Here is a 22,352-nt window from a genome sequence, read left to right on the forward strand (position 1 = left end):
AAAATAGTCGTTACTTGAAATCCGTGTCATTCAAACTTCAAAATACAGAGTTCGGTTACTTGTAAAATTGTGTAGGTAACCGAACTGAACCTTTAAAAAAAATCAGAAGTTCAAGGCTTGAGTTCGGTTCCTCGTAAATGTCTGCAGGTAATCGAACAATGTCATGTTTTTGGAACAATAGAGTTCGGTTACCTGCCATTTTTCTGCAGAAAACCGAACTGAGTTGTTCGGTTACCTGCCATTTTTTGATATTTCACCGAACCTTCTCCTAAATGTTTTAGCATTTTTTTCATTTTTTTTCAACATTTCAGTTCGATTACATGGAATTTTACAATTTTTTTGCGATCAAGCCGAACTCGTAGGTCATAGTTCGGTGCTTACAATACTCAAAATAATGGGAATAACAACATGGTTCGGTTACATAAAAAAATTCTTTCTATTTTTTTTAACCCTACAATTCGGTTACATGGAAATTTTACAATTTGCGACGGAGCCGAGCTCATAGGTCATAGTTCGGTGCTTACAGTACTCAAAATAATGTGAATAACAGCAAGGTTCAGTTACATAAAAAATTATTTCTATTTTTTTTAACCCTACAGTTCGGTTACATGGAAATTTTACAATTTCTTTGCGATCAAACCGAACTCGTAGGTCATAGTTCGGTGCTTACAGTACTCAAATTAATGGGAATAACAGCAAGGTTCGGTTACATAAAAGAATTCTTTCTATTTTTTTTTAACCCTACAGTTCGGTTACATGGAAATTTTATTTTGTAGTTTTGATTTGCTCGGGACTAGCAAATAATAAGTTTGGGGGTATTTGATAGACGCATTTATGGGTCTAATATATCTCAATTGTATATATTGTTAGTGGTATTTACACCCCGGGAGGAACTACCAGAAGCACCCCAGAAGTATGTTGGAGACACCCCATAAATACCCCGGAGGAACCCCGAAAAAGTGCGGAAAACATCCCAGAAGAATTTCTAAAGGCACCCTAAGTTAGATAAGGGCACCCCATTTCAGGGCATGTACTAAACGACAACAACACTTTCTTTTTATCGTTCATTTCTGACGCTGTATGTGGGTCTTAAACTCACTGTTTTAGCATTTTCTCTTCAGTGTAAACACTATTTGAGCATCAATGAATTATTTCGAGAGGTCTTTCGACATGAAGAGCTAAACCTAATCCCAGGGGTGATGGAGGAAGCCATTCAACCAAGAATTATGTGGTAATTTATATTTTATAAATTTATGCAATTTTTTTATATGATTAATTGCATTGATAAAAAATGAATTAAATGGTTTTATTAATCAAGTGTGTTTTATCTTGATTGCACTTACAAGACAAACAAATACGAGATGCCATTGTTGAACATTGTTGGTCGTACATCGCCGAAGTCACCGTTTACCGTTTCTTTTTGTTTTCTAAAGGACGAGCAAGAACCAAGTTTCACTTGGGCGTTATGACAAATGAAGGCCATCTACCGAGATGATGAGATCCCCGGGGTTATCGTGATGGACAATGACGTAGCATTTATGAACGCAATAGAGAAAGTCTTCCCATTAGCACATAATATTCTTCGTACATTTCATATATGGTGCAATGTGATGAATAGGTGCAAGCCTCCACTTTGTCCACCTAAGAGGAAAGGATTTTAAGAGATTAGTAAGCTACCGGTTGATAAACAAGAGGAAGCAAAAAAAAAAATCGATAAAGAATACACCATAAATCACGCTAAATGGGTTGCCTTCTTCGGGGAATGTGAGGCATTGACTTGGTCTCTCACCGAAGAAGAGTATTATCTTAATCTTGCCGAATTTAGACAACATTGGTCTAGCCCCGAATATCCAGAGGATATAATAAAGTATGTGGTGGAGCAATGGTTGGAACCGCATAAAAAGCATTTGGTTTATGCTTTTACCAACAACTATAAACACTTTGGTAATCAAGCGACAAGTTTGGTAGAATCGGATCACCACCTGTTGAACAAAAATCTATATGGATGTGTCGATAATTTTGTCATTGTGTTTAACGTAATGGAGAGTTACTTCAACCGCGATATTGAGAGAATTAAAGAGAAGTTCCAAAGGTTGCAACATCAAGAAAATGGCAGACCTTCGGTTATTCAGGGGACTCCACTATAATGTTTCACATGCTTGCATTAAGAGGTTAATGGTTGACGTGAATTTGATCGACATATGGGGAACCAAGCCGGATGAGGTGTGTGTTTGCAACATGATGAAGTCTATGGGACTCCCTTGTCGCCACATGATAGCTAAGTATGAACACGACATAATCCCTTTAAGCGATATTGATCCACACTAGAAACAACTAAGTTTTGTCCCTCCTCTAAAGGGCGATGTAGGAGAAGAGTTTGGTGACATGAAATGGGAAGAGCGGTAATCGAAAAATACCGAAACATGAATAAAGATGAAAGAGTCATGTGCTTGCCATCGATGTTGTGCGATTAGTCACGTGCATCCGTTTTCTTACCGGGAGGGTCGAAAGGAAAATCTTTTGGGATGACATGCGGCCTATCGTTTTCCCGCACACTTCGGAGAATGTGCAAGAACCGAGTAAAGGCAAGGGAGGAAGAGGTAGGACAAAAACCAAAGAAACAAAAAAACAAGTTAGAGAATATGCAAAGGTGTTGTCTAAGAAGGCAAGTGAAATGACTCATTTTACTAGAGATATTTGTGGGCATGAGTATACCGCGGCGAAGTACCAAGAAGATTCGAAGAAAAGGGGAAGAAAAATTATTGAAAAAGGCAAGTCAAGTGAACAAGATATGAAGAAAAAAGGACCGATGTTACGCTCTCAACCTACTCCGTCGGAACAAATGCAACCAAGTCAACGAGGCGTGAATCTAAAGGCTCCAATTGATACACCACCCTTTGATGATAAAAGGTACTTGGAAGACCTACCTCCTTAAATTAGAGATTACGTCATATCCACCCATGACGTCCCTCTGGATGGTAATTGCGGTTTCCATGTAATCGTACAAAAAATAGGGCCTTTCACTCAAGGTACCAAGATATATAATGATAATCAAATCACTTATGTTCGTCAAAGGTTGTTGATGACAATAAAGGAGAAACTGTAATTTTACAAGACAATGTTGTCCGATGGCGATGCTAGTTTAGGTGTGCAACTTTTTAGGTTTCACATTCGTCTCCACGGGGACGATCCAATCACAAGGGATCATTAGATGTCAATGCCGATATGTGGGACCTTAATCGCCGAGGCTTTCAATTGCGTAGTGCATTAATTTTCAAAAGGTGGTAGTTTCACATACACCCCCAAAACAACCATATGCGTCGAGAAACTTAGACATAGAAGAGTGGTGATTGCGTTGGTTAACAACAACCATTTTATAGGCCTCCGGTTAAAATACAATTGTCCATTGCCACCAATATGCAGGTGCTATTATTGGTCGGGATTCAACCCCGATACAATGTTGGGTTGGTGCATTATGTATGAATATAACATGGAGATGTGGAAAGCTTTGAAGGAATCGAAAAAAATCATACACGGACCTGCGGTTTCCCTTGGGGATGATTAGATTTACCCTTGGTTAGAATATATGTATGCTTTTGAATATCATATGAATGAAACATTGTGTTTTTTGGCATTTGGTCTTATGTATGCTTTGAACCTCAACATAAGAATGAAACATTGTGTTTTTGGGTCTTATAACATTACATTTATAACAAACAAAAGTGTATTTGGTCTTATAACAAACAAAAAGTGCAGGAAATTTCTAGAGCTAAAATTACATAACATTTAATATCTGAAATGCGTTACAAAAAAATGCACAAGGATGCGGAAATGATCTTCATACTTGAAATGCTTTCTCTTCCATCTTCGCCATTCATTTTTTGGTGTTAAAAGAATGTCCTCGTATGTTTCACCCCTAAGTCGATACCGCCTTACAATCCGAAACATAGCCATAAATTCCAAAACTTTCTCTTTAATCTTATCAAATCGGAGTAACAAAGCTATATGATCACGGTTACAAGGGTTTCCTGTGTCGGAGCAAAACTGCTCATGAATTTTCCCCCAATAACTTTGAATCATAATACCATTCATTCTTCGTTCTTCACCCCTCTTTGGATAGTATAGTTTGTAGTTTCTACAAAGAGAAAGATCTTCATGTAGAGTAAATTTAGCCGTATTATCAGCCATATTCTGAAGATTTTAAGAAAAAATGCTAACTATGAGACACATATTTATACCACTGAGGTGTATAACGGCTATAAAAACAGCCGTTACTTGAAATCCGTGTCATTCAAACTTCAAAATACAGAGTTCGGTTACTTGTAAAATTGTGTAGGTAACCGAACTGAACCTTTAAAAAAAAATCAGAAGTTCAAGGCTTTAGTTCGGTTCCTCGTAAATGTCTGCAGGTAATCGAACAATGTCATGTTTTTGGAACAATAGAGTTCGGTTACCTGCCATTTTTCTACAGAAAACCGAACTGAGCTGTTCGGTTACCTGCCATTTTTTGATAGTTCACCGAACCTTCTCCTAGATGTTTTAGCATCTTTTCATTTTTTTCAACATTTCAGTTCGATTACATGGAATTTTACAATTTCTTTGCGATCAAGCCGAACTCGTAGGTCATAGTTCGGTGCTTACAATACTCAAAATAATGGGAATAACAACATGGTTCGGTTACATAAAAAAATTCTTTCTATTTTTTTTAACCCTACAGTTCGGTTACATGGAAATTTTACAATTTGCGACGGAGCCGAGCTCGTAGGTCATAGTTCGGTGCTTACAGTACTCAAAATAATGTGAATAACATCAAGGTTCAGTTACATAAAAAAAATTCTTTCTATTTTTTTTAACCCTACAGTTCGGTTACATGGAAATTTTACAATTTCTTTGCGATCAAACCGAACTCGTAGGTCATAGTTCGGTGCTTACAGTACTCAAAATAATGGTAATAACAGCAAGGTTCGGTTACATAAAAGAATTCTTTCTATTTTTTTTAACCCTACAGTTCGGTTACATGGAAATTTTATTTTGTAGTTTTGATTTGCTCGGGACTAGCAAATAATAAGTTTGGGGGTATTTGATAGACGCATTTATGTGTCTAATATATCTCAATTGTGTATATTGATAGTGGTATTTACACCCCGGGAGGAACTACCAGAAGCACCCCAGAAGTATGTTGGAGACACCCCAGAAATACCCCGGAGGAACCCCGAAAAAGTGCGGAAAACATCCCAGAAGAATTTCTAAAGGCACCCTAAGTTGGATAAGGGGACCCCATTTCAGGGCATGTACTAAAGGGACTCTCGAACTGGATAAGGGGAGGTCATCTTCATAATTCAAATACAAGTTTTGGCGGGAAACTGGCAGCAACGAGGAGCATTTTTTGTGTAAGAATTTGAGCGAGTTTTGAGGAGATTCAATGGCTGTATTTGGTACTTATGGACTCTACAAGACATAACAGACCTGTTGCAATCAATTAGACCCAACCAATTGGGATGGATAAGCCGGAAGAATCAATCAAAGTCCCAACATGACACGTAAGTTCTGTTTAGCTTCAAATATTTTGTGAGAGATTTTTGGGAGACTTTTACGCTGGAAATACACACACTTGGTCATGTTCAAGTCTTTAGAAGAGTTTGGTGGCTATTTTATAGCTAACAACACGCGTAGAGAGTGACAAGAGAGATTTTCTCTCAACTATACGCAGAGAAGAAGAAAAAAGAATAGTCACTGGTATAGGAGATTTCATAGGGATTTGATGACATGTTGAGCTATAAAAAAAGTGGGTTTACGTCATAAAAAGGGGAGAAAGTTTTAGGGGAGAGTTAGGAGAAGTTTAGAGCAGAGAAATCGATTGGAGAAGTGTTGCTGCTGCTGCTCGAGGAGGAAGAAGAAGAGGAAGAACAGACTCGCAGAGTCAGTCGTTCTTCAAAAATGACAACGACTAACAAAGGAGGGTCTTAAAACAACAACGACAACAACACTTTCTTTTTATCGTTCATCTCTGACGCTGTATGTGGGTCTTAAACTCACTGTTTTAGCATTTTCTCTTCAGTGTAAACACTATATGAGCATCAATGAATTATTTTGAGAGGTCTTTCAACATGAAGAGCTAAACCTAATCCCAGGGGTGATGGACGAAGCCATTCAACCAAGAATTATGTGGTAATTTATATTTTATAAATTTATGCAATATTTTTATATGATTAATTGCATTGATAAAAAATGAATTAAATGGTTTTATTAATCAAGTGTGTTTTATCTTGATAATGCATGCTTGTTTTAGACTCTTGATGTGTTATACTTGCTATTAACATTTGATATTTTGGAAATCTGATTTTGGCAATAATTTAGAATCGAACCAATTGTTTAAACTGCATGATTTATATTAACTCTGAATCACATAAGTATTTGATGAATGGTGGAATCCTAACCCTTGTGTTTCCATAATATTTACAATCATTTTGAATTTAATTTGTTTTATCTGTTACGTTTATTAAGTCCAAAAATTGTTTTCTTCACAAGTCTGAAAAAACCTCTTTTTACCACTACAACTACAACACTTTGAAAAAACCATCATGACACCGACAATCATAAACGTTTTATCGATGCCCTTTTGAGTTAGATGTACGAGGAGAGTTAGATATTAAGTCAGATATCAGAAAAAGGAAAACACAGACGAGGAAACATGAGCCGAGTCAGACACCTAATTAGATTCAGATTCCGACTCAGAACCAAACATAAAAAGGCTTCAACAAAGGCAGCACCGCAGCAGAAGCAAAACATGTTTGTGGCATCCCCAAGCCCAACGTAATAGCTGTAGTGTAGTACTACTAACACGTACAAACTACACAGTACGACAAATTTATAGGGTTTAAGCTTCTCTCCTCTTTTCTGAAGAATGAAAATTACAGCAACAAATTTGGGGGTAAACCGGCACGCGGGAATTTCTTTGGATCCAAGAAGGTGAGCAAACATATTTTAGATTTTATCAACTGAATGAATAATCTTTCTCTTATGTGGTTCAGGGGGATTTGTAATTGAATTTTGATTATAGTTTAATGTTAGAAATTTTGCATATGAACTATTGGATTGATTGATTTGATTATAGATTTGGGTTCAGAAACTATTGGATGGTTGAATGTTCGATGAAATGCCCGAGTGAGTTCGTATGAACTGGAAGTTTGTTTAGTGTTTCACCCAATCAATCAATCCTAGTATCCTACAGTTTTTGTTTGCTTGATTGGTGTGTATGATTTGTTATAAATTGGGAGGGGTTATGCATGAATTCGATGCTTATTTGTTATCAATCATCCTTGTATCCATGCCATAATGAATTTGACGCTTATTTGCTCCATAGAAAGTGTTTCAGTGAGTTCATATAAATCGTTCTATAGAAATTTTAATCATGTCTTAGATTTAGGTAGTGTTTTAGGCTCTCAATCTATCCTAGAATCCAAAGTTGTTGTTTGTTTGGTTTCTCCGTACTTTGATTGGCAGGTGTGATAGAAAGTGATCCAGTGAGTTCATATGAATCGTTCTGTTGAAATTTGGCAATCCTGTATGACATTTATATAGTGTTCCGCGCTCTCAATCTATTCTAGAATCGTAAATTGTTGTTTGTTCGCTGTCTCTGTATTTTGATTGGTAAGGTGTGATGTGTTATAAATTGGGATTCGTTATGTATTTTATGCTTATTTGGTTGGATAGAAAGTGTTTCAGTTATAATCTTTGTATAGAAATTTGGTAATCCTATATGAGATTCATGTTGTGTTCCAATCTCTCAATCGATCCTAGCATCCTAAAGTTTTGTTTGTTTGATTTCTCTCTACTTCTATTGGGTAGGTGTCAGTTTATCATACATGTTCGAGCAAAATATGTAGGAACTTGAACAGCTTGTACTCAGTAAAGGAGATGAGGAACTAAAAAAGATGTGGAGCGACTGTGATTCGAGTGAATTTTATATTCTGTTATGTAGCTTGGTGGTTGTCCTGCGAAATCTGGATGACACGGATATGCTTAGTCAGTACAAGAATGTATAAGTATGGAACTTTGAGATTTAGTGCCTTATTCATTGTACTGATTTCTTGGTTACCTTGTGTTTATAAACCGAATAACAGGTGTGCGCGTTGTATATTGATTCCTAAATGCATTTTGAATGACACTGTGCTGAGACTTGAAACCGAATGGTGAGAATGAAAGTAGGTGTTGGGTTGGGGCATCGTGTGACCTAAGTTTAGTTTAAGTTTGATGGCCTGTTTTGATCCACCCTGATAATTTTTTGTTCATCCCTTCTTTTCCTAGGTTCTCGTAGCCGTGATATATCTTCGTTAAAAGTGTAACAAATCTTGATTCTTGCAGAAGAGTTCGTTGTTCCTCACAGAGTTCAGAGCATAAAAAAGAACCATGTCTTCACCACCCACGCAGCAAAAAGAAGGGTCACCAACCTCGGCACCACCAAGTACAGATACAACGCCTAAGAAGAAGATTTGTTGTGCCTGCCCGGAGACTAAGAAGCTGAGAGATGAGTGCATCGTGCAGCATGGTGAAGATGCATGCACCAAGTGGATCGAAGCTCACAAAATTTGTCTTCGTTCAGAGGGTTTTAATGTTTAAAGTGAAGAATAAGAAGCAGTAAATGATGCCTTTATACACCAATTTCACATTTGTGCAGTAATTTACTACGGTTTTCAGTTTTCAATTGGAAGTTACATTGAATTGATTTTGTTGAATATTGGCTGAGTAATTTACCAGTCACCAGAGTTCTATCGCATCCTTTTTAGTCTTATAGTGTAGGCATAATGTAATGTTTTATTCTGGCTGTTGTTGGTTAGAAGAGTTACATTTACCATGCTGCGTGTTGCTTTCTCAATATCACATTTAACAGATTTATACAATAATATTATTTGTATAACCAACAACAGCCAGAATAAAACATTACATTATGCACAACAAATCTTCTTCTTAGGCTTTGTATCTGTACCAAAGGCTGCCTCCCTCATCAGTCATTTCTTCTCTTCGTCATTAGGGTTTCTGCGCCTCCATATTGAATTCCCAAAATGGAGGACTCACCATCACCATCAAATCCTTTGGGAAATCAAGTTCAGGGAGTAGAAGAAGTTAATCAAGACCCATCTTCTGAAATAGACAAGAACAAGGGATTCAAGCTTCTGAATCACCAAACACCTCATCTCTAATACAAATTTTTGAATCAATCAATACCCTGTCTAATAAACCTCAAAAATGACAACCTCGTAGATCTAATACATCAAACAACCCTCCTCAATTGAAAACCCATCAATACCCATCTCAACATTATGAATCACAAGATCAATCACAAGAATCTACATCTCCACATGATCAATTTTGTCGTGAAGCTCAAAATCAAATAGATCTGAACTCAGAAGTAGTACAAGAAGAACCAGAACCAGAAATAGAAGAAGATGGTGGTCGTGGTAGTACTTCAGCTGCTACTTCAACTGGTGGTCAAGCACAAAATACCCCCCTCCTCCTTCATCTGGTGGTCAAGCACAAACTAGTGGTGAAGGGATTGAAAAATGAGTTGAACTCACAAAGGGTGAAATGAAATTAGTGGCAAGCTTGTCTGGTCTTCATGGGTATCTGTTTTCAAACAAGGAAGCTAAAGTAGACAAAAAGCTGGAGCTCTGGAGTTTAAGTGCTTGTTAGGTCTTCAGGAGGGAGATAAAGAAAGACCGACTTGGTTAAAGCATACATCCTTCGACAGCTTTTGCAAACAGATGACCTTACAGTCCTGTTTAAAGCAATATAATGTTAGTCACAATTGAAGAAATAAAGGAACAATGAGACCACTAGAGTTTATTCACAGGTCAATAGGTCACAAAAGTAAAGCAACAATGAAACCACTAGAGTACTATTCCTATACCAGAGTACTGGAGAACACTACCAGAGTACCAGCACTACTATTTCAGATCACCTAATAGGCTATAAGCTTATATAACTTGCGCCTTGACGAAGATTAAACATCTAAAAATCCTTCCCCTGCTAGTTCTATAAACCCTGGTTTATGCTGGATGTTCGACTAACCTACCAACATACATGAGTTAGTGTCATATCTAATGCAGACAGACAGACCGCTGCATATATCTTAACCAAAATTATGTCATTCCAAAAAGGAGTAAACTGTCAAATACGAAAAAGCTATTCCAGAATGGAGGAAGTAGTCTCGTCATGTCAAATACAGGGACACAAAAAACATAGTGCACAAAAAGGAGTTGATAAGTTCTTTCAAAAACCCCTCTAGAATATAACAAGAGTAGACTGTCAAATACGAAAAAGCTATTCCAGAATGGAGGAAGTAGTCTCGTCATGTCAAATACAGGGACTGAAAAACATAGTGCATAACAGATGAGGCTAATAAGCACATGCATGTCTTACAGTCACGTTAAATAAAAGACCTTCTCTTACAGTCACTAGGACAACAACTTGGAGCAGTTACAAAGTTTAGACGCTCATTTTTCTTGCGAGAAAAGGAAGAGCCACAAGTATCAATTGCATTGCAGTCAATCATCATTCACTGACTTTCCTCTAGAAGGATAACTGACCCATTCTCAAGCTTAAGAAAGTCACATACCTTGTTCATGTCTTGAATATTTAGGCCAGATTCGCTAATATCTTGACAAGTACGAACATAAAGACCTTGGATATAGAATGCATTGTCTCCCTGCACAGTAAAGATTGAAGCAACACAGTTTAGTATACATTACAAACAGTTTAGTATATATTACAAAAAAAATTAAAGCAACACAAATTAATATGTGAAAATTCAAACCTGTTCCTGGAGAATATCATCGATGCAATTCTCATCCCTCCTATTTTGCAATATGGCATATTTTAAGCCTCCACTGGCTAATATCTCCGCTACCTTTTCTCTCTTTTCTTCAGGAAGACCTTTGTTCACGAACTAAACAAACATGTAACAATAAATAACAGCAAAGGGAATCTCTTTTTGACCAAACAGAATAACAATCAAAAAGAAGAAATGTGAACCTACCTCTTCCAGTGAGTATTTCCTTAAAACGGTTTTTTATTCCATCTAGTAAAGAAAACACACTCGGGATCTCAGCGTCCATTACATCTAACCCAACATAATCCAATTTCGCTGTTGGCTTCCCATCATCAGGAAGCCAACCTACACATTTTGCAATCTGGAATTATATAGAAAACATATTATCAATCGGAATCCAAAATAATCTTAAATAAAACTGAAAATTTAACAAAACAAATCTGATGGAATGACGCAGAAAAACTCACATTGAAATAAGACTTGTAAAGTTCAAGATGCAATTTATCCCCCACATAAATAATCCATCCAGGATTTTCAACTACCAAATTGTACCTACAAGAAAATTATGTTTCGCTAAGAAACTACTAGTATTGATACAATGCATCGTCATAAAACAATTTAATGTAGGTTTATGATGGACCAAAAGATACAGAATTACCTTAATGCACTTAAGTCAGCGGCTACTGTTGTGCAGTTCCCATCAGTTCCTTTGAGAAGTAACAACTTTTTCCCATTAATAAGACCAATGCGAGAACCAGCAGCCTTGATCATTCCATGACCCTTCAACTCGTCATAAGCTGAACGGAAATGTTTCATGTAGAACTTGTAATTCTGAAACCAGTAAAAATAAATGAGAAGCAATAATTAAATAGAACAGCAATAGCAGAAAAAAAAAGAATCATAAGATAGGAACATACCCTTTTAGTGACAGCAATGCCAAGGCGTCGATAAACTGCATCGAACTCTTTTCTACTGAACTCTTGGATCAGTGAAAATACCTGTTTCTGGTTTTCATTGCTATCCCCCTAAGTAGCATTTCAAAAGAGTTAGGATATTTTTTAAGAAGTAAACCATGTGATCATATAACAAACAGATATGCTAAAGTATACCTCACATCCACAATTAATAACAGTATCCATTTGGTAACATTCAACACCAGAAAACTTAAGCATTGCACTGATTGAGTCTCCAACAATTGTGGCTGCCAATTGTTGACTGGTCATCTCACAAGCCATCTGTGGCGATGACAACTGAAGCACAACTTTTTTCATCTTTTTCTTTAAATCATCGGGAGCCCACTCCTTGATTCCATTTTTCAGCATCAGTCTAAAACTCCATAATAATAAGAAACACACACTTTTAATTGTCCAGTTAAATGATACGAAAAAGTAGAAAGCACCATTACATAGATAGTTATCCAAAAAAAATAATTCAAACCTGCTTTAACCATCTAGCACCGTACTGCTTGTAATCAGGATCGATATTGTCTAAGAACCTAGGCTTCTTTGGGTTCTTAGATTGTTCAGGACTTGAGTTTCAGCGTCCTTGGATGGAGAGTCAAGCATCAGTTTTTTCCTCGCAGAAGACTTGTTCTTCCTCTTTTTCTTCTTCTTCGTAGACTGGGTGGGAGAACTGGTAAGCGTGGTCTTAAGCTGTGAACCTATCCTCACTTTTCTCCTCTGTTGACTTGTCTCTTTTCAAGACGATGTCTTTTATCTTCGGACGATTGAACGTGAACTGATCGTGTTTAAAAGCACACGGTCTGTTTTTGGTTCCAGTGCCACCTCTCCGGAAATGCTGCAATAAAACAATTCAAATATCAGTAGTAGTATTTCAAATATCTGATAATACAAAAGTCTAAGGTGAGAGTTGAGACGATAAAAATTTCTTCAAGGAACAATTCATCAGAGTGTGCAAGTAAACTAAACAAAGGCCTAACAGTGTAAGGTGAGAGTTGATGACGATTTATCTAAAAATTAGGCACGGATATAAGAGTTCACAACTGTTTGTAATTCCAAAAATACTGATTTAAAGTAATTCCAAACCTCACATTGACATACACTAACAATTTAGTGAGTAACAATGGACAGAGATAAAAGCACACGACTGCAAGTCAATAAATAGATTCTCAATGATCTCGGATCGTGTAGCAGCTGAAAACCAATGCCAGAGACTCTAAGAATATAAGCAAGTACACAAATAGCAGAATGTCAAACTACGGGTGTCTATCGGCAGTGTCAATTTTACAAGTTCAACAAATTACAATTCCGTGCAGGTACACAGTTACAAATAAGAACTAGTGTACTACTGCCACTTCCCCAAACCAAAAAGGAAAGGAAAATAAAACAAAGGTAAACAGCAGCTCAAGTAGACAACATAATGTAACTGGAAGCTAATCATTATGCACAAATCAGCCAAACTAGGGAAGTGACAAACAAGAAAATTTCAGTATATTAATCAGCCATTATTGTTTTGAAATTAAAGCAGTTAATTTCAGTAGTTGAATTAGTGCATCAAAAAATTTCCCAAAAGACAAAAAAGAAAATCTCCATGGAGTCTGAGTCCATGTCTATTCTGTCCTCACTTGCAACAAACAATTTATCTACAAGCTTTGCAAATAATTAAATCAATAGATGATGCCCTCTGGTTCCAAAGCAATCATTCTTGAAGGAACAATTCATCGTAATCGAGTGAGCAAGTAAAGTAAACACTAAGCAAAGGCCCAAAGTAACGTCTACCAATTTTGTAATGATCGTTCTGACTCGACGGGTCAGCTGATCCGACTCGGCAATCCAGAAGCAGTAATGTGGAAGAACTATCAATCAAATACTAATATACGAATTGCCTTGATAATGAGTTTGAGAGCTTACGAATTTGGTCATCTGATTGCAAAAGCTGTCGAAGGATGTCTGCTTCAACCAAGTCGGTCTTTCTTTATCTCCCTCCTGAAGACCTAACAAGCGCTTAAACTCCAGAGTTCCAGCTTTGGTGAGGGTAAACCCTTTGTCTACTTTAGCTTCCTTGTTTGAAAGCAGATACCCATGAAGACCAGACAAGCTTGCCACTAATTTCATTTCACCCTTTGTGAGTTCAACTCATTTTTCAATCCCTTCACCACTAGTTTGTGCTTGACCACCAGATGAAATAGGAGGGGCGTATTTTGTGCTTGACCACCAGTTGAAGTAGCAGCTGAAGTACTACCACGACCACCATCTTCTTCTATTTCTGGTTCTTCTTGTACTACTTCTGAGTTCAGATCTATTTGATTTTGAGTTTCACGACAAAATTGATCATGTGGAGATGTAGATTCTTGTGATTGATCTTGTGATTCATAATGTTGAGATGGGTATTGATGGGTTTTCAATTGAGGAGGGTTGTTTGATGTATTGGATCTACGAGGTTGTAATTTTTGAGGTTTATTAGACATTGATTCAAAAATTTGTATTAGAGATGAGGTGTTTGGTGATTCAGAAGCTTGAATCCCTTGTTCTTGTTTATTTCAGAAGATGGGTCTTGATTAACTTCTTCTATTCCCTGATCTTGATTTCCCAAAAGATTTGATGATGATGGTGATCCTCCATTTTGAGAATTCAATATGGAGGCGCAGAAACCCTAATGAGGAAGAGTAGAAATGGATGATGAGGGAGGCAGCCTTTGGTATATATAGCTCCATTATAATCATAATTGGAATCAATAACATGATTAAGATGATAACAAAACAAGATTAAAATCATAATACGGATGATTAAAATCGGTAACAGAAACCCTACTTTTGATATCCCAACCTTAGCCATAAAAGTTGATATTATTACATTATACCATCCAATAATATTGCCTTTTTCGGGTCCTAGAAAACACTGCATCCGTCGAGAACAAAAGATCAAATTCGTGCAATTTCCAGAATCGGTATTCCTATATACATAAGTGATGCGGATTTTGCATGAATGAATGTGGACTACCAAGGATATATATCCCCGCACACCCACCACCTCTAAAAGTGTAGAGGTTCCATAAGAAAAGCTATAAATATTCAATTCCAATACATTTTATGATCATAAATTCTAATGAACTCAACTTGAATTTCTGTCACTTGGACTTAAATTTCCATCACCTGGATTGCACTTTAACGTAGCATAGTTTTCTTTTCTAATTCCTTCGGTTAGCTTGTCGTCGGTATTCTTTAGTATTCATTTGCCGCACTTTCTATTGCTGGTAGCACACTGTTTTGCTCACTTATTATACCATTGGTGTGCCGACGGGACATGAACAGGCAAGTCATTCAATCCACAATATTGAATTTCTCGTTGGGGTGGATTACGTGAGAAGTTTAGACATGGAATCTAACTTGCATATAGTCTATACATCCCTAGTTCACTCTATCATAAGCTTTCTGGATATCAGATTTATCCACAAACCCTGGTACTCTTGATCTCAATCTTGAGTCTACGCACCCCGTTGGCCACGAGAACACTATCAAGGATCTGATTTTTCTCTACGAACGCACTTTGGCAGTGGCAAATAATGTCTGGTGTGCACCTTCAACCAGAGCTTTACTAGTAATGATCTTATAACCCCCGCCAATCCAATCTTCCCCAATTTTTAAATTCCTTTAGCACCGCTAAACGAACTAAGAAGCTAAGGAGTTAAGAGACAATGTTCTTATGTTTCACAACTGTGATTCTAGATATCTTATTCATTGATATTTATAGGTTACATAAGGTTTTCCTAGGAGGTTACAAGAGATAAAGATCTTATACAGAATAAAAGGAATATAGCTAGATATACGCAAGACTAAGAAAAGAGATAAATACAAGGAACTAGTAAACTGGGAAACCTAGACTAAGCAATTGTAGTACGAGAATATGCCAGATATCTCTTTAACACCCCCCCTCAAGTTGGAGGAGGAGATCCAGATCGAATACCCAACTTGCTAACTAAATGCTGAAATTGCTTGACTCCCAAAGGCTTGGTAAATAGGTCCGCAAGTTGTTCAGAAGACCGGAGATGTTGTCGTAAGATTAATCCATTGAGCAACTTTTCCCATACAAAATGACAATCAATTTGAATGTGCTTAGTCCCTCGTGGAATACTGGATTTTGAGCAATGTGAATGGCTGCCTGACTGTCACAGGAAACAATTATAGGAAGAATGCATGGATGTGTAAGTCCTGAAATAAATAACAAAGCCATTGTAGCTCCGCAGTTAAATGGGCAAGGGAACGATATTCAGCTTCAGCTGATGAATGAGCAACAGTGGGTTGCTTTTTTAGATTTCCAGGAAACTGGATTGTTACCAATAGTAACAAGATAACCAGTGGTTGATCGACGAGTCATTGGAAATCCAGCCCAATCAGAGTCGGCGTATCTTTTGAGAATTAAAGGACTAGAAGAAGTCAAAAATATTACATGGCCAATTGTACCTTTGAGATATCGTAAAACATGATAAGCAGCATCCAGATGAGATGAATATGGTTTCTGCATAAATTGACTCAAATAATTCACTGCATAAGTGATATCTGGTCTGGTGATTGTAAGGTATAGAAGATGACCAATTAATCGTCGATAAATACTAGGATCAGGCAAGGATGGACCAGCTTCAGATGTGAGTTTTAGGTGTGCATCCATGGGAAACGAAGAGATGCAGGCACCAGTGAGTCCAGAATCCTTTAGGATATCTAGGATGTACTTTCGTTGACATAAGAAAATTCCTTTGGAAGAACGAGAGACCTCTATGCCCAAGAAGTATTGTAATCTTCCCAAGTCCTTGATTGAGAAATGGGACGCAAGCCTTAATTGGAGAGATGTAATGAAAACATCATCAGTACCAGTGACAATTATATCGTCCACATAAATAAGGACAAAAATTGATGGGTGAAGAGAGAATTGTCACACAAGGACTTTTTAAAACCTTCATCAATTAGAACTGAAGAAAGTTTGGCAAACCACTGCCTAGATGCTTGTTTAAGGCCATATAAGGATTTATTGAGTTTAAGAACTTTAGGTTTTCCCTCAGAACTTAAGCCATGGAGTAGTTTCATGTATATTTCCTCTTCAAGATCTCCTTGAAGGAATGCATTGTTGACATCGAGTTGATGTAGTGACCAGCCTCGAATGGCTGCAATAGATAACAACACACGCATTTTGACAAGCTTAGCAACTGGTGCAAATGTGTCAAAAAAATCAATGCCTTCCTGTTGTGTATAGCCTTTGCCTACGAGGCGAGCTTTATATCGTTCCACTATATCATCCGCATTGAATTTGATCTTAAACACCCATTTACAACCTATTGCCACTTTACCAGGTGGAAGATCAACCTGAATCCAAGTTTTATTAGCTTGTAGAGCAAGAATTTCTTTGGCCATAGCTGCTCTCCACTTAGGGCACAGCTTGGCTTGGGAATTTGTTTTGGGTTCTTCTGTAAGAATTACCTGAGTTAGAAAAGCTTAATGAGATGATAAAAATTTGTCAAACGACAAATAGTCAGTCATTGGATAAGCTGTGGCGGAATTGCATTTCGAATTGGTGCAGTGATAATCCTTCAAATATGAAGGTGCAGATTTCATACGGACTGGCCTTGATGTTTGTACAACAGGAACAGACGTATGAGAAGCGGAAGATGGTGAGCTACAAAATGGAAGTGCAGAAGAAGTAGTGTCATTTTGTGAATGAGGCTGCGGTGCATCCACCAGGAAAGTGTCTGCAGAGGGCTGTTGCTCTGCAGTCGAGGTGGTCCGAGAAGAGATAGGAGGATGTTGCTGTATCGTACTTGGATTTGGGCTTGCCAGGGGAGAATGCTGGGGAGGATGATCTCCATGAGTAGTAGATGAGTGTGAAAATAACATTGAGTCATAGAAAGCAATGTCAGAGGCTCGGACAGACTGGGTTGCTGTTGGTGGTGGAGTAGGACTCAGCTCATGAAACGGAAAAGTTGTTTCGTGGAATATGACATCTCTTGAGATGTAAATTGATTTGGATTCAAGATTATAAATTTTATAGCCTTTCTGACTATAAGGATAGCCAACAAAGATGGCAGGTTTAGCACGGGCATCGAAGTTGTGAGATAGGCGTGTGTTTCTACCAAAACAAAGACATCCAAAAATACGTAAATGAGAACAGGATGGTGCTGTGGTTAATAGCATATCATGGGGAGATTTGTGAGATAAAACTGGGGTTGGCAGTTTGTTGATCAAATAAGCCGCAGTCAATATGCATTCACCCCAAAAAGTTAATGGAACGTTAGACTGAAACCGTAGAGCTGTAGCTACATTGAGCAGATGTCTATGTTTTCGTTCCACAATGCCATTTTGTTGGGGAGTATAGACACAACTCGTCTGATGCAAGATACCACTCTGATGAAACCAAGATTGAAGTGCTTTGGTTTTAAATTCAGAGCCATTGTCAGAACGTAAAGTTTGCAGCTGGGGAATGATCTTAATGTTGGTTCCAGAAGATATGGTAGCAATCTTTTGGCCATACTGCCCGATCACGAAGTGAAAGAAATTCTGTAAAATCGTTAGTGTTTCTGATTTGGCAACCATGAGATAGACCCAAGTGCACCTTGTGTGATCATCAACTAAAGTTAGAATGTATTTGGCACCAGTAGACGAAGCTACTGAAAACGACCCCCAAATATCAGCATGAACGAGCTGGAAAGCATAAGAAGATGAAGACATACATTTATTAAATGGTAATCTTTTCTGTTTGGCCAAAGGGCAGACAATACAAGAGTGAGTATTCTTGGATGCAATACAATCAAAAGTGCGAGATAAAAAACGAAAACAATCCTCATTGGGATGGCTTAAACGGCAATGCCATGTATCCATTAGCTTGTTATTTGCAGTGAAAGAAAAAACAGAAGGACGGAAGCTAAAATGATAGAGGCCTGCAATGCGTCTACTCCATCCAATCTCCCTGCTCGTTTGAAGTCCTGGATTATACAAGACTCATGTAAAAATTTGATACAACACTTGGTTGTGATGGTTAACTGGCTAACCGAAATAAGATTAAATTTAAAAATGGGAACATGAAGAACATCAAGTAATTTGATTATAGGTGATAAATCAGCATTACCAACATGACTCACAGATGTAAGTGATCCATCTGGTAATTGTACCTCAATTGGTTTATCAACCACTGCATAAGTGGTGAAAAATGATATAAAGGAGCAGATGTGGTGAGTAGCACCACTATCGAGAATCCAGATATGCGTAGAACAAGAAAAAACACGTGGGGAAGAAATCAATAGAGTAGAGGAGGACATACCAGCAAAACTGGCCGATGGAGGAACAACAGTGCTACCATTGGTCGGGTTCAGGAGATTTGGAAGCTGAGCATATTGTTCAGCTGTGATGGTAGGGGCAACAGTTTCCGGTATGGGAGCAGCAATAGACGCAAGAGCATGAGGATCAGCAGCTTGGGACGTAGATGCATCGTTTGGGTAGCCATGAAGCTTCCAACATAAGAGACGAGTATGCCCATGCTTATTGCAATGATCGCAATATGGCCGGGGACGCTTGTTTCCACTGTGACTTCTATTGACAGTTTTGAAGTTTGAAAACGAACGATGGGTTCTGTTGTCAGATGGAGTGACATTCAGCGCTACAGACTCAACGAGAGGCATAACAGAAGAATTGATTTCTTGTTGCTGCTCTTCCTGACGAACAAGATTATATAGTTTGGTAGCAGAGGGTAACGGCTCAGTAACAAGGATCTGGCTTCGCAAGGCAGAGAAGAGATCATGAAGGCCCTGCAAAAATTCCATAGCACAGTCTTGATTATGTTGTTCAATGAAGGACTTACCAGCATGACAAATACATGGTGTAGGAGGTCGAAAAGAGTCAAATTGATCCGAAAGAGTCTTGAGTTGTGTATAGTATTGAGCAACAGTATTATGTTCTTGTTTCAGTTTGGAAATCGACTGCTTGATGGCATACAGTTCTGTTGCATTCTACTTAGCAAATATACTCTTCAAATCCAGCCACATCTCATGTGCAGTATCAAACGACATGATACTACGACCAATCTCAGGTTCACAGGAATTGCAAATCCAGCTGCCAACTAGATCGTCACAGCGCTGCCAATATGGGATATCTGCTGGAACTTCCGGCTTCTCAACTAGACCATCAATGTAACCTAATTTAGCCTTTGCACTCAAGGCCTTACTAAATCCTCTGAACCAAGTGCCATAGTTTTCACTGGTGAGAACTGGTTGATAGAGAATGGTTGTAGGGTTGTCTGCAGGATGAACATAGTATGGACTAGAGGGATGAAGATGAGGATTAGCATCAACAAGGTTAGTGACAGGGTTGCTATTGTCTGTGTTTTGGTTGCTGACATCTCCCATTGTTACTGTGTTGGCTGTGATTTGGGTGAGGAATAAGTTGTGATCTTAACCTAGCACGATGATACCATAAACGAACTAAGAAGCTAAGGAGTTAAGAGACAATGTTCTTATGTTTCACAACTGTGATTCTAGATATCTTATTCATTGATATTTATAGGTTACATAAGGTTTTCCTAGGAGGTTACAAGAGATAAAGATCTTATACAGAATAAAAGGAATATAGCTAGATATACGCAAGACTAAGAAAAGAGATAAATACAAGGAACTAGTAAACTGGGAAACCTAGACTAAGCAATTGTAGTACGAGAATATGCCAGATATCTCTTTAACAACCGCCGTAATATCCCGCGTTAATTACTCTGTAGAATTTGTTTGGCATCCCGTCCAGGCCAGAAGATTTATTTTGTTTTAGACTTTTAATCACACCAAAAGTTGCTTCTTCTTCTATCGGCAACTGCATGGTTATTCTTGGTGATGATGCTTATAGAGGAAAGAAGTACCTTGCTCATGATTTAATTATGGAACGAACCCTCATTGAATTAGACTTCTCTCTCTCCCAACCACTTTTTGAGTGGAAATGGATGAACAACCCAGCCTCCTGAACTTTTCCGGCGTCCAAGGACGGATCGGCATGGCTGATCTTTCTGAAACTTTTTGGGAGTGTGCTAATTGATATTCTCCGACGTCCAAGGACGGGTCAGCAGTGCTGATCTTTCCCCTTGGGTCCGAGTCTGTTTGGTTAGTGGGGTGTGTTTCAGATTTATTCTGGTTTGGAAGTTTCTTATTTTTGTTTACAGAAATAGTACTTTTTAGTTTCAGAAATAGTATTTTTGTTTTGAGTTCTTGTTTTGAGCTTGAGTTCACTCTAGTCCCAAGCTGCTTAGGCCATGTTTGGTGGTTTGAAAACAGATCTTGGAATATTCAGAGCTTGATTTTTGTTGAAATAGTTCTCCTAATCTTATATTTCACATCTTACCTTTATTTATCTTCTTTACTTGCCTTGGAACTCTTTAATGGCGGGGTCTAGAAGGTTTGAGATTGAAAGGAAGACTTTTGTTTGTTCTAATTATGTGGATCAGTTTGAGATTACTGAGAGAAGCAGGGGTTACTCTTGGACAGCTTCTCTATCTTTGGAGTCGATTTATGTTCTCATTGGTTTTCTGAAACATCACCATGCTACTCGTTACTGTAAGTTTGACCAGGTTAAATGTTTGGAAAGCAACGCAAGGTGGATTTTTGAGAGACTCTCGAATGATAAAGGAGAGAAGGGTTCAACATTTCTTTACTCGAACAACAACGACAGTAGAAAGTATTTCATCTTTCCTGCCGGAAGAGAACGTTGGGTATGGGAAAGTTTAGCTTCTCTTCTTGAGGAAATGACCATCTCCAAAGCATCAAAATCTCAAATATCTTTGGTTAAACAGAATTTTCCCATCTCATCTCCCCACTCTTATGAGAAACTGTACCAGATGAAGAATACTTACGATAGAAGGAGATCAAGTTCAATTGCTAGTAGAGATTATTCCTACAGGGAACTTGGATAAAATCAAGTGTTTTGTGCCTGGAATTTCTCCTTCATCCACGAAGGATCAGCATAATGTTAAAGGTAACAGAGCTCTATCATTGTCTCCGACTAAAGATGATCACCAGTCTCCAATTCCCCAGCGACAGGTTCCACATGATAATACCTACCTGGGAGAGGGGCACATTGGTACTTCTACTTCTGCACCTGTCACCACCAAAGTCAGAACTAATCCATCTATCGAGACGGTCACGGGAAGAGCTTCTCCTCAAAATTCAAATTTGAGAGACGGTATGGTTGTAAGCATTAATGGTGAAGAGACTGGGCGCATTAATTAGAATAGTACGTTCTATGAGCTAGAGAAGGAAGGCTTGGATTTTGACAATTCGTTGATTATCCTCAGGGAATGGAAGTGATTATCCTCATCTTTGCCTTGATGATAATCAGGGTAGTAATAGTAGTTGCTGGTACACTTCGTTTGTACGTATTGAAAGATAAAGTCAAGCAAGTGTGGGTTACGGAAGAGAGCTTTGATATTCGTGTCAATTAGAATCCCTCAAGGTTAAGCAAGCTGGCACCAGATCCCTGCTGCTTTTTGCTTCGGCAATACTTCTACACCTCCTACTCACAGCTTCGGTTTTTCAGCTCAGATATATGGTA

The 22,352-nt window shown here is 38.1% G+C and overlaps 1 protein-coding gene and 1 long non-coding RNA gene across 3 annotated transcripts; one reads left to right on the top strand and one right to left on the bottom strand.

Moving 5' to 3' along the window:
* The first annotated feature begins 6,808 nt into the window (after positions 1-6,808).
* LOC113340069 lies at positions 6,809-8,735 on the top strand. The gene is made up of 2 exons (XR_003355287.1): positions 6,809-6,969; positions 8,365-8,735. It is a non-coding gene; the product is annotated as an uncharacterized LOC113340069 (long non-coding RNA).
* A 107-nt stretch (positions 8,736-8,842) lies between these two features.
* Positions 8,843-14,548, bottom strand: LOC113340068 (arginine--tRNA ligase, cytoplasmic-like). Of its 2 annotated transcripts, none has more exons than XM_026585289.1 (10): positions 13,699-14,548; positions 12,266-12,625; positions 11,938-12,160; positions 11,746-11,853; positions 11,487-11,659; positions 11,296-11,380; positions 11,036-11,189; positions 10,814-10,932; positions 10,616-10,705; positions 8,843-9,775 (listed from the first exon to the last, which is right to left on the bottom strand). In XM_026585289.1, exons 3-10 carry the CDS (start codon positions 12,148-12,150, stop codon positions 9,695-9,697), a joined length of 1,023 nt encoding a protein of 340 aa, XP_026441074.1. In that variant the 5' UTR covers positions 12,151-12,160; positions 12,266-12,625; positions 13,699-14,548; the 3' UTR covers positions 8,843-9,694. The 2 variants fall into 2 exon arrangements, with proteins under 2 accessions (XP_026441074.1, XP_026441073.1); XM_026585288.1 differs by having other exon boundaries at positions 11,938-12,154; positions 13,699-14,547.
* Between the last annotated feature and the right edge of the window lie 7,804 nt (positions 14,549-22,352).

Source organism: Papaver somniferum, unplaced genomic scaffold (assembly GCF_003573695.1).
Source record: "Papaver somniferum cultivar HN1 unplaced genomic scaffold, ASM357369v1 unplaced-scaffold_21, whole genome shotgun sequence".
NCBI lineage: Eukaryota > Viridiplantae > Streptophyta > Magnoliopsida > Ranunculales > Papaveraceae > Papaver > Papaver somniferum.

What these genes read in the sequence shown, in the direction of transcription:
- LOC113340068 (XM_026585289.1), bottom strand. Translation starts at nt 12,150, where the DNA reads ATGCTGAAAAATGGAATCAAGGAGTGGGCTCCCGATGATTTAAAGAAA. An exon ending in GCATTGCTGTCACTAAAAGG is followed by an intron (nt 11,660 to 11,745) that starts GTATGTTCCTAT and finishes TACTGGTTTCAG; the next exon opens with AATTACAAGTTCTACATGAA. An exon ending in GGAAATACTCACTGGAAGAG is followed by an intron (nt 10,933 to 11,035) that starts GTAGGTTCACAT and finishes TCGTGAACAAAG; the next exon opens with GTCTTCCTGAAGAAAAGAGA.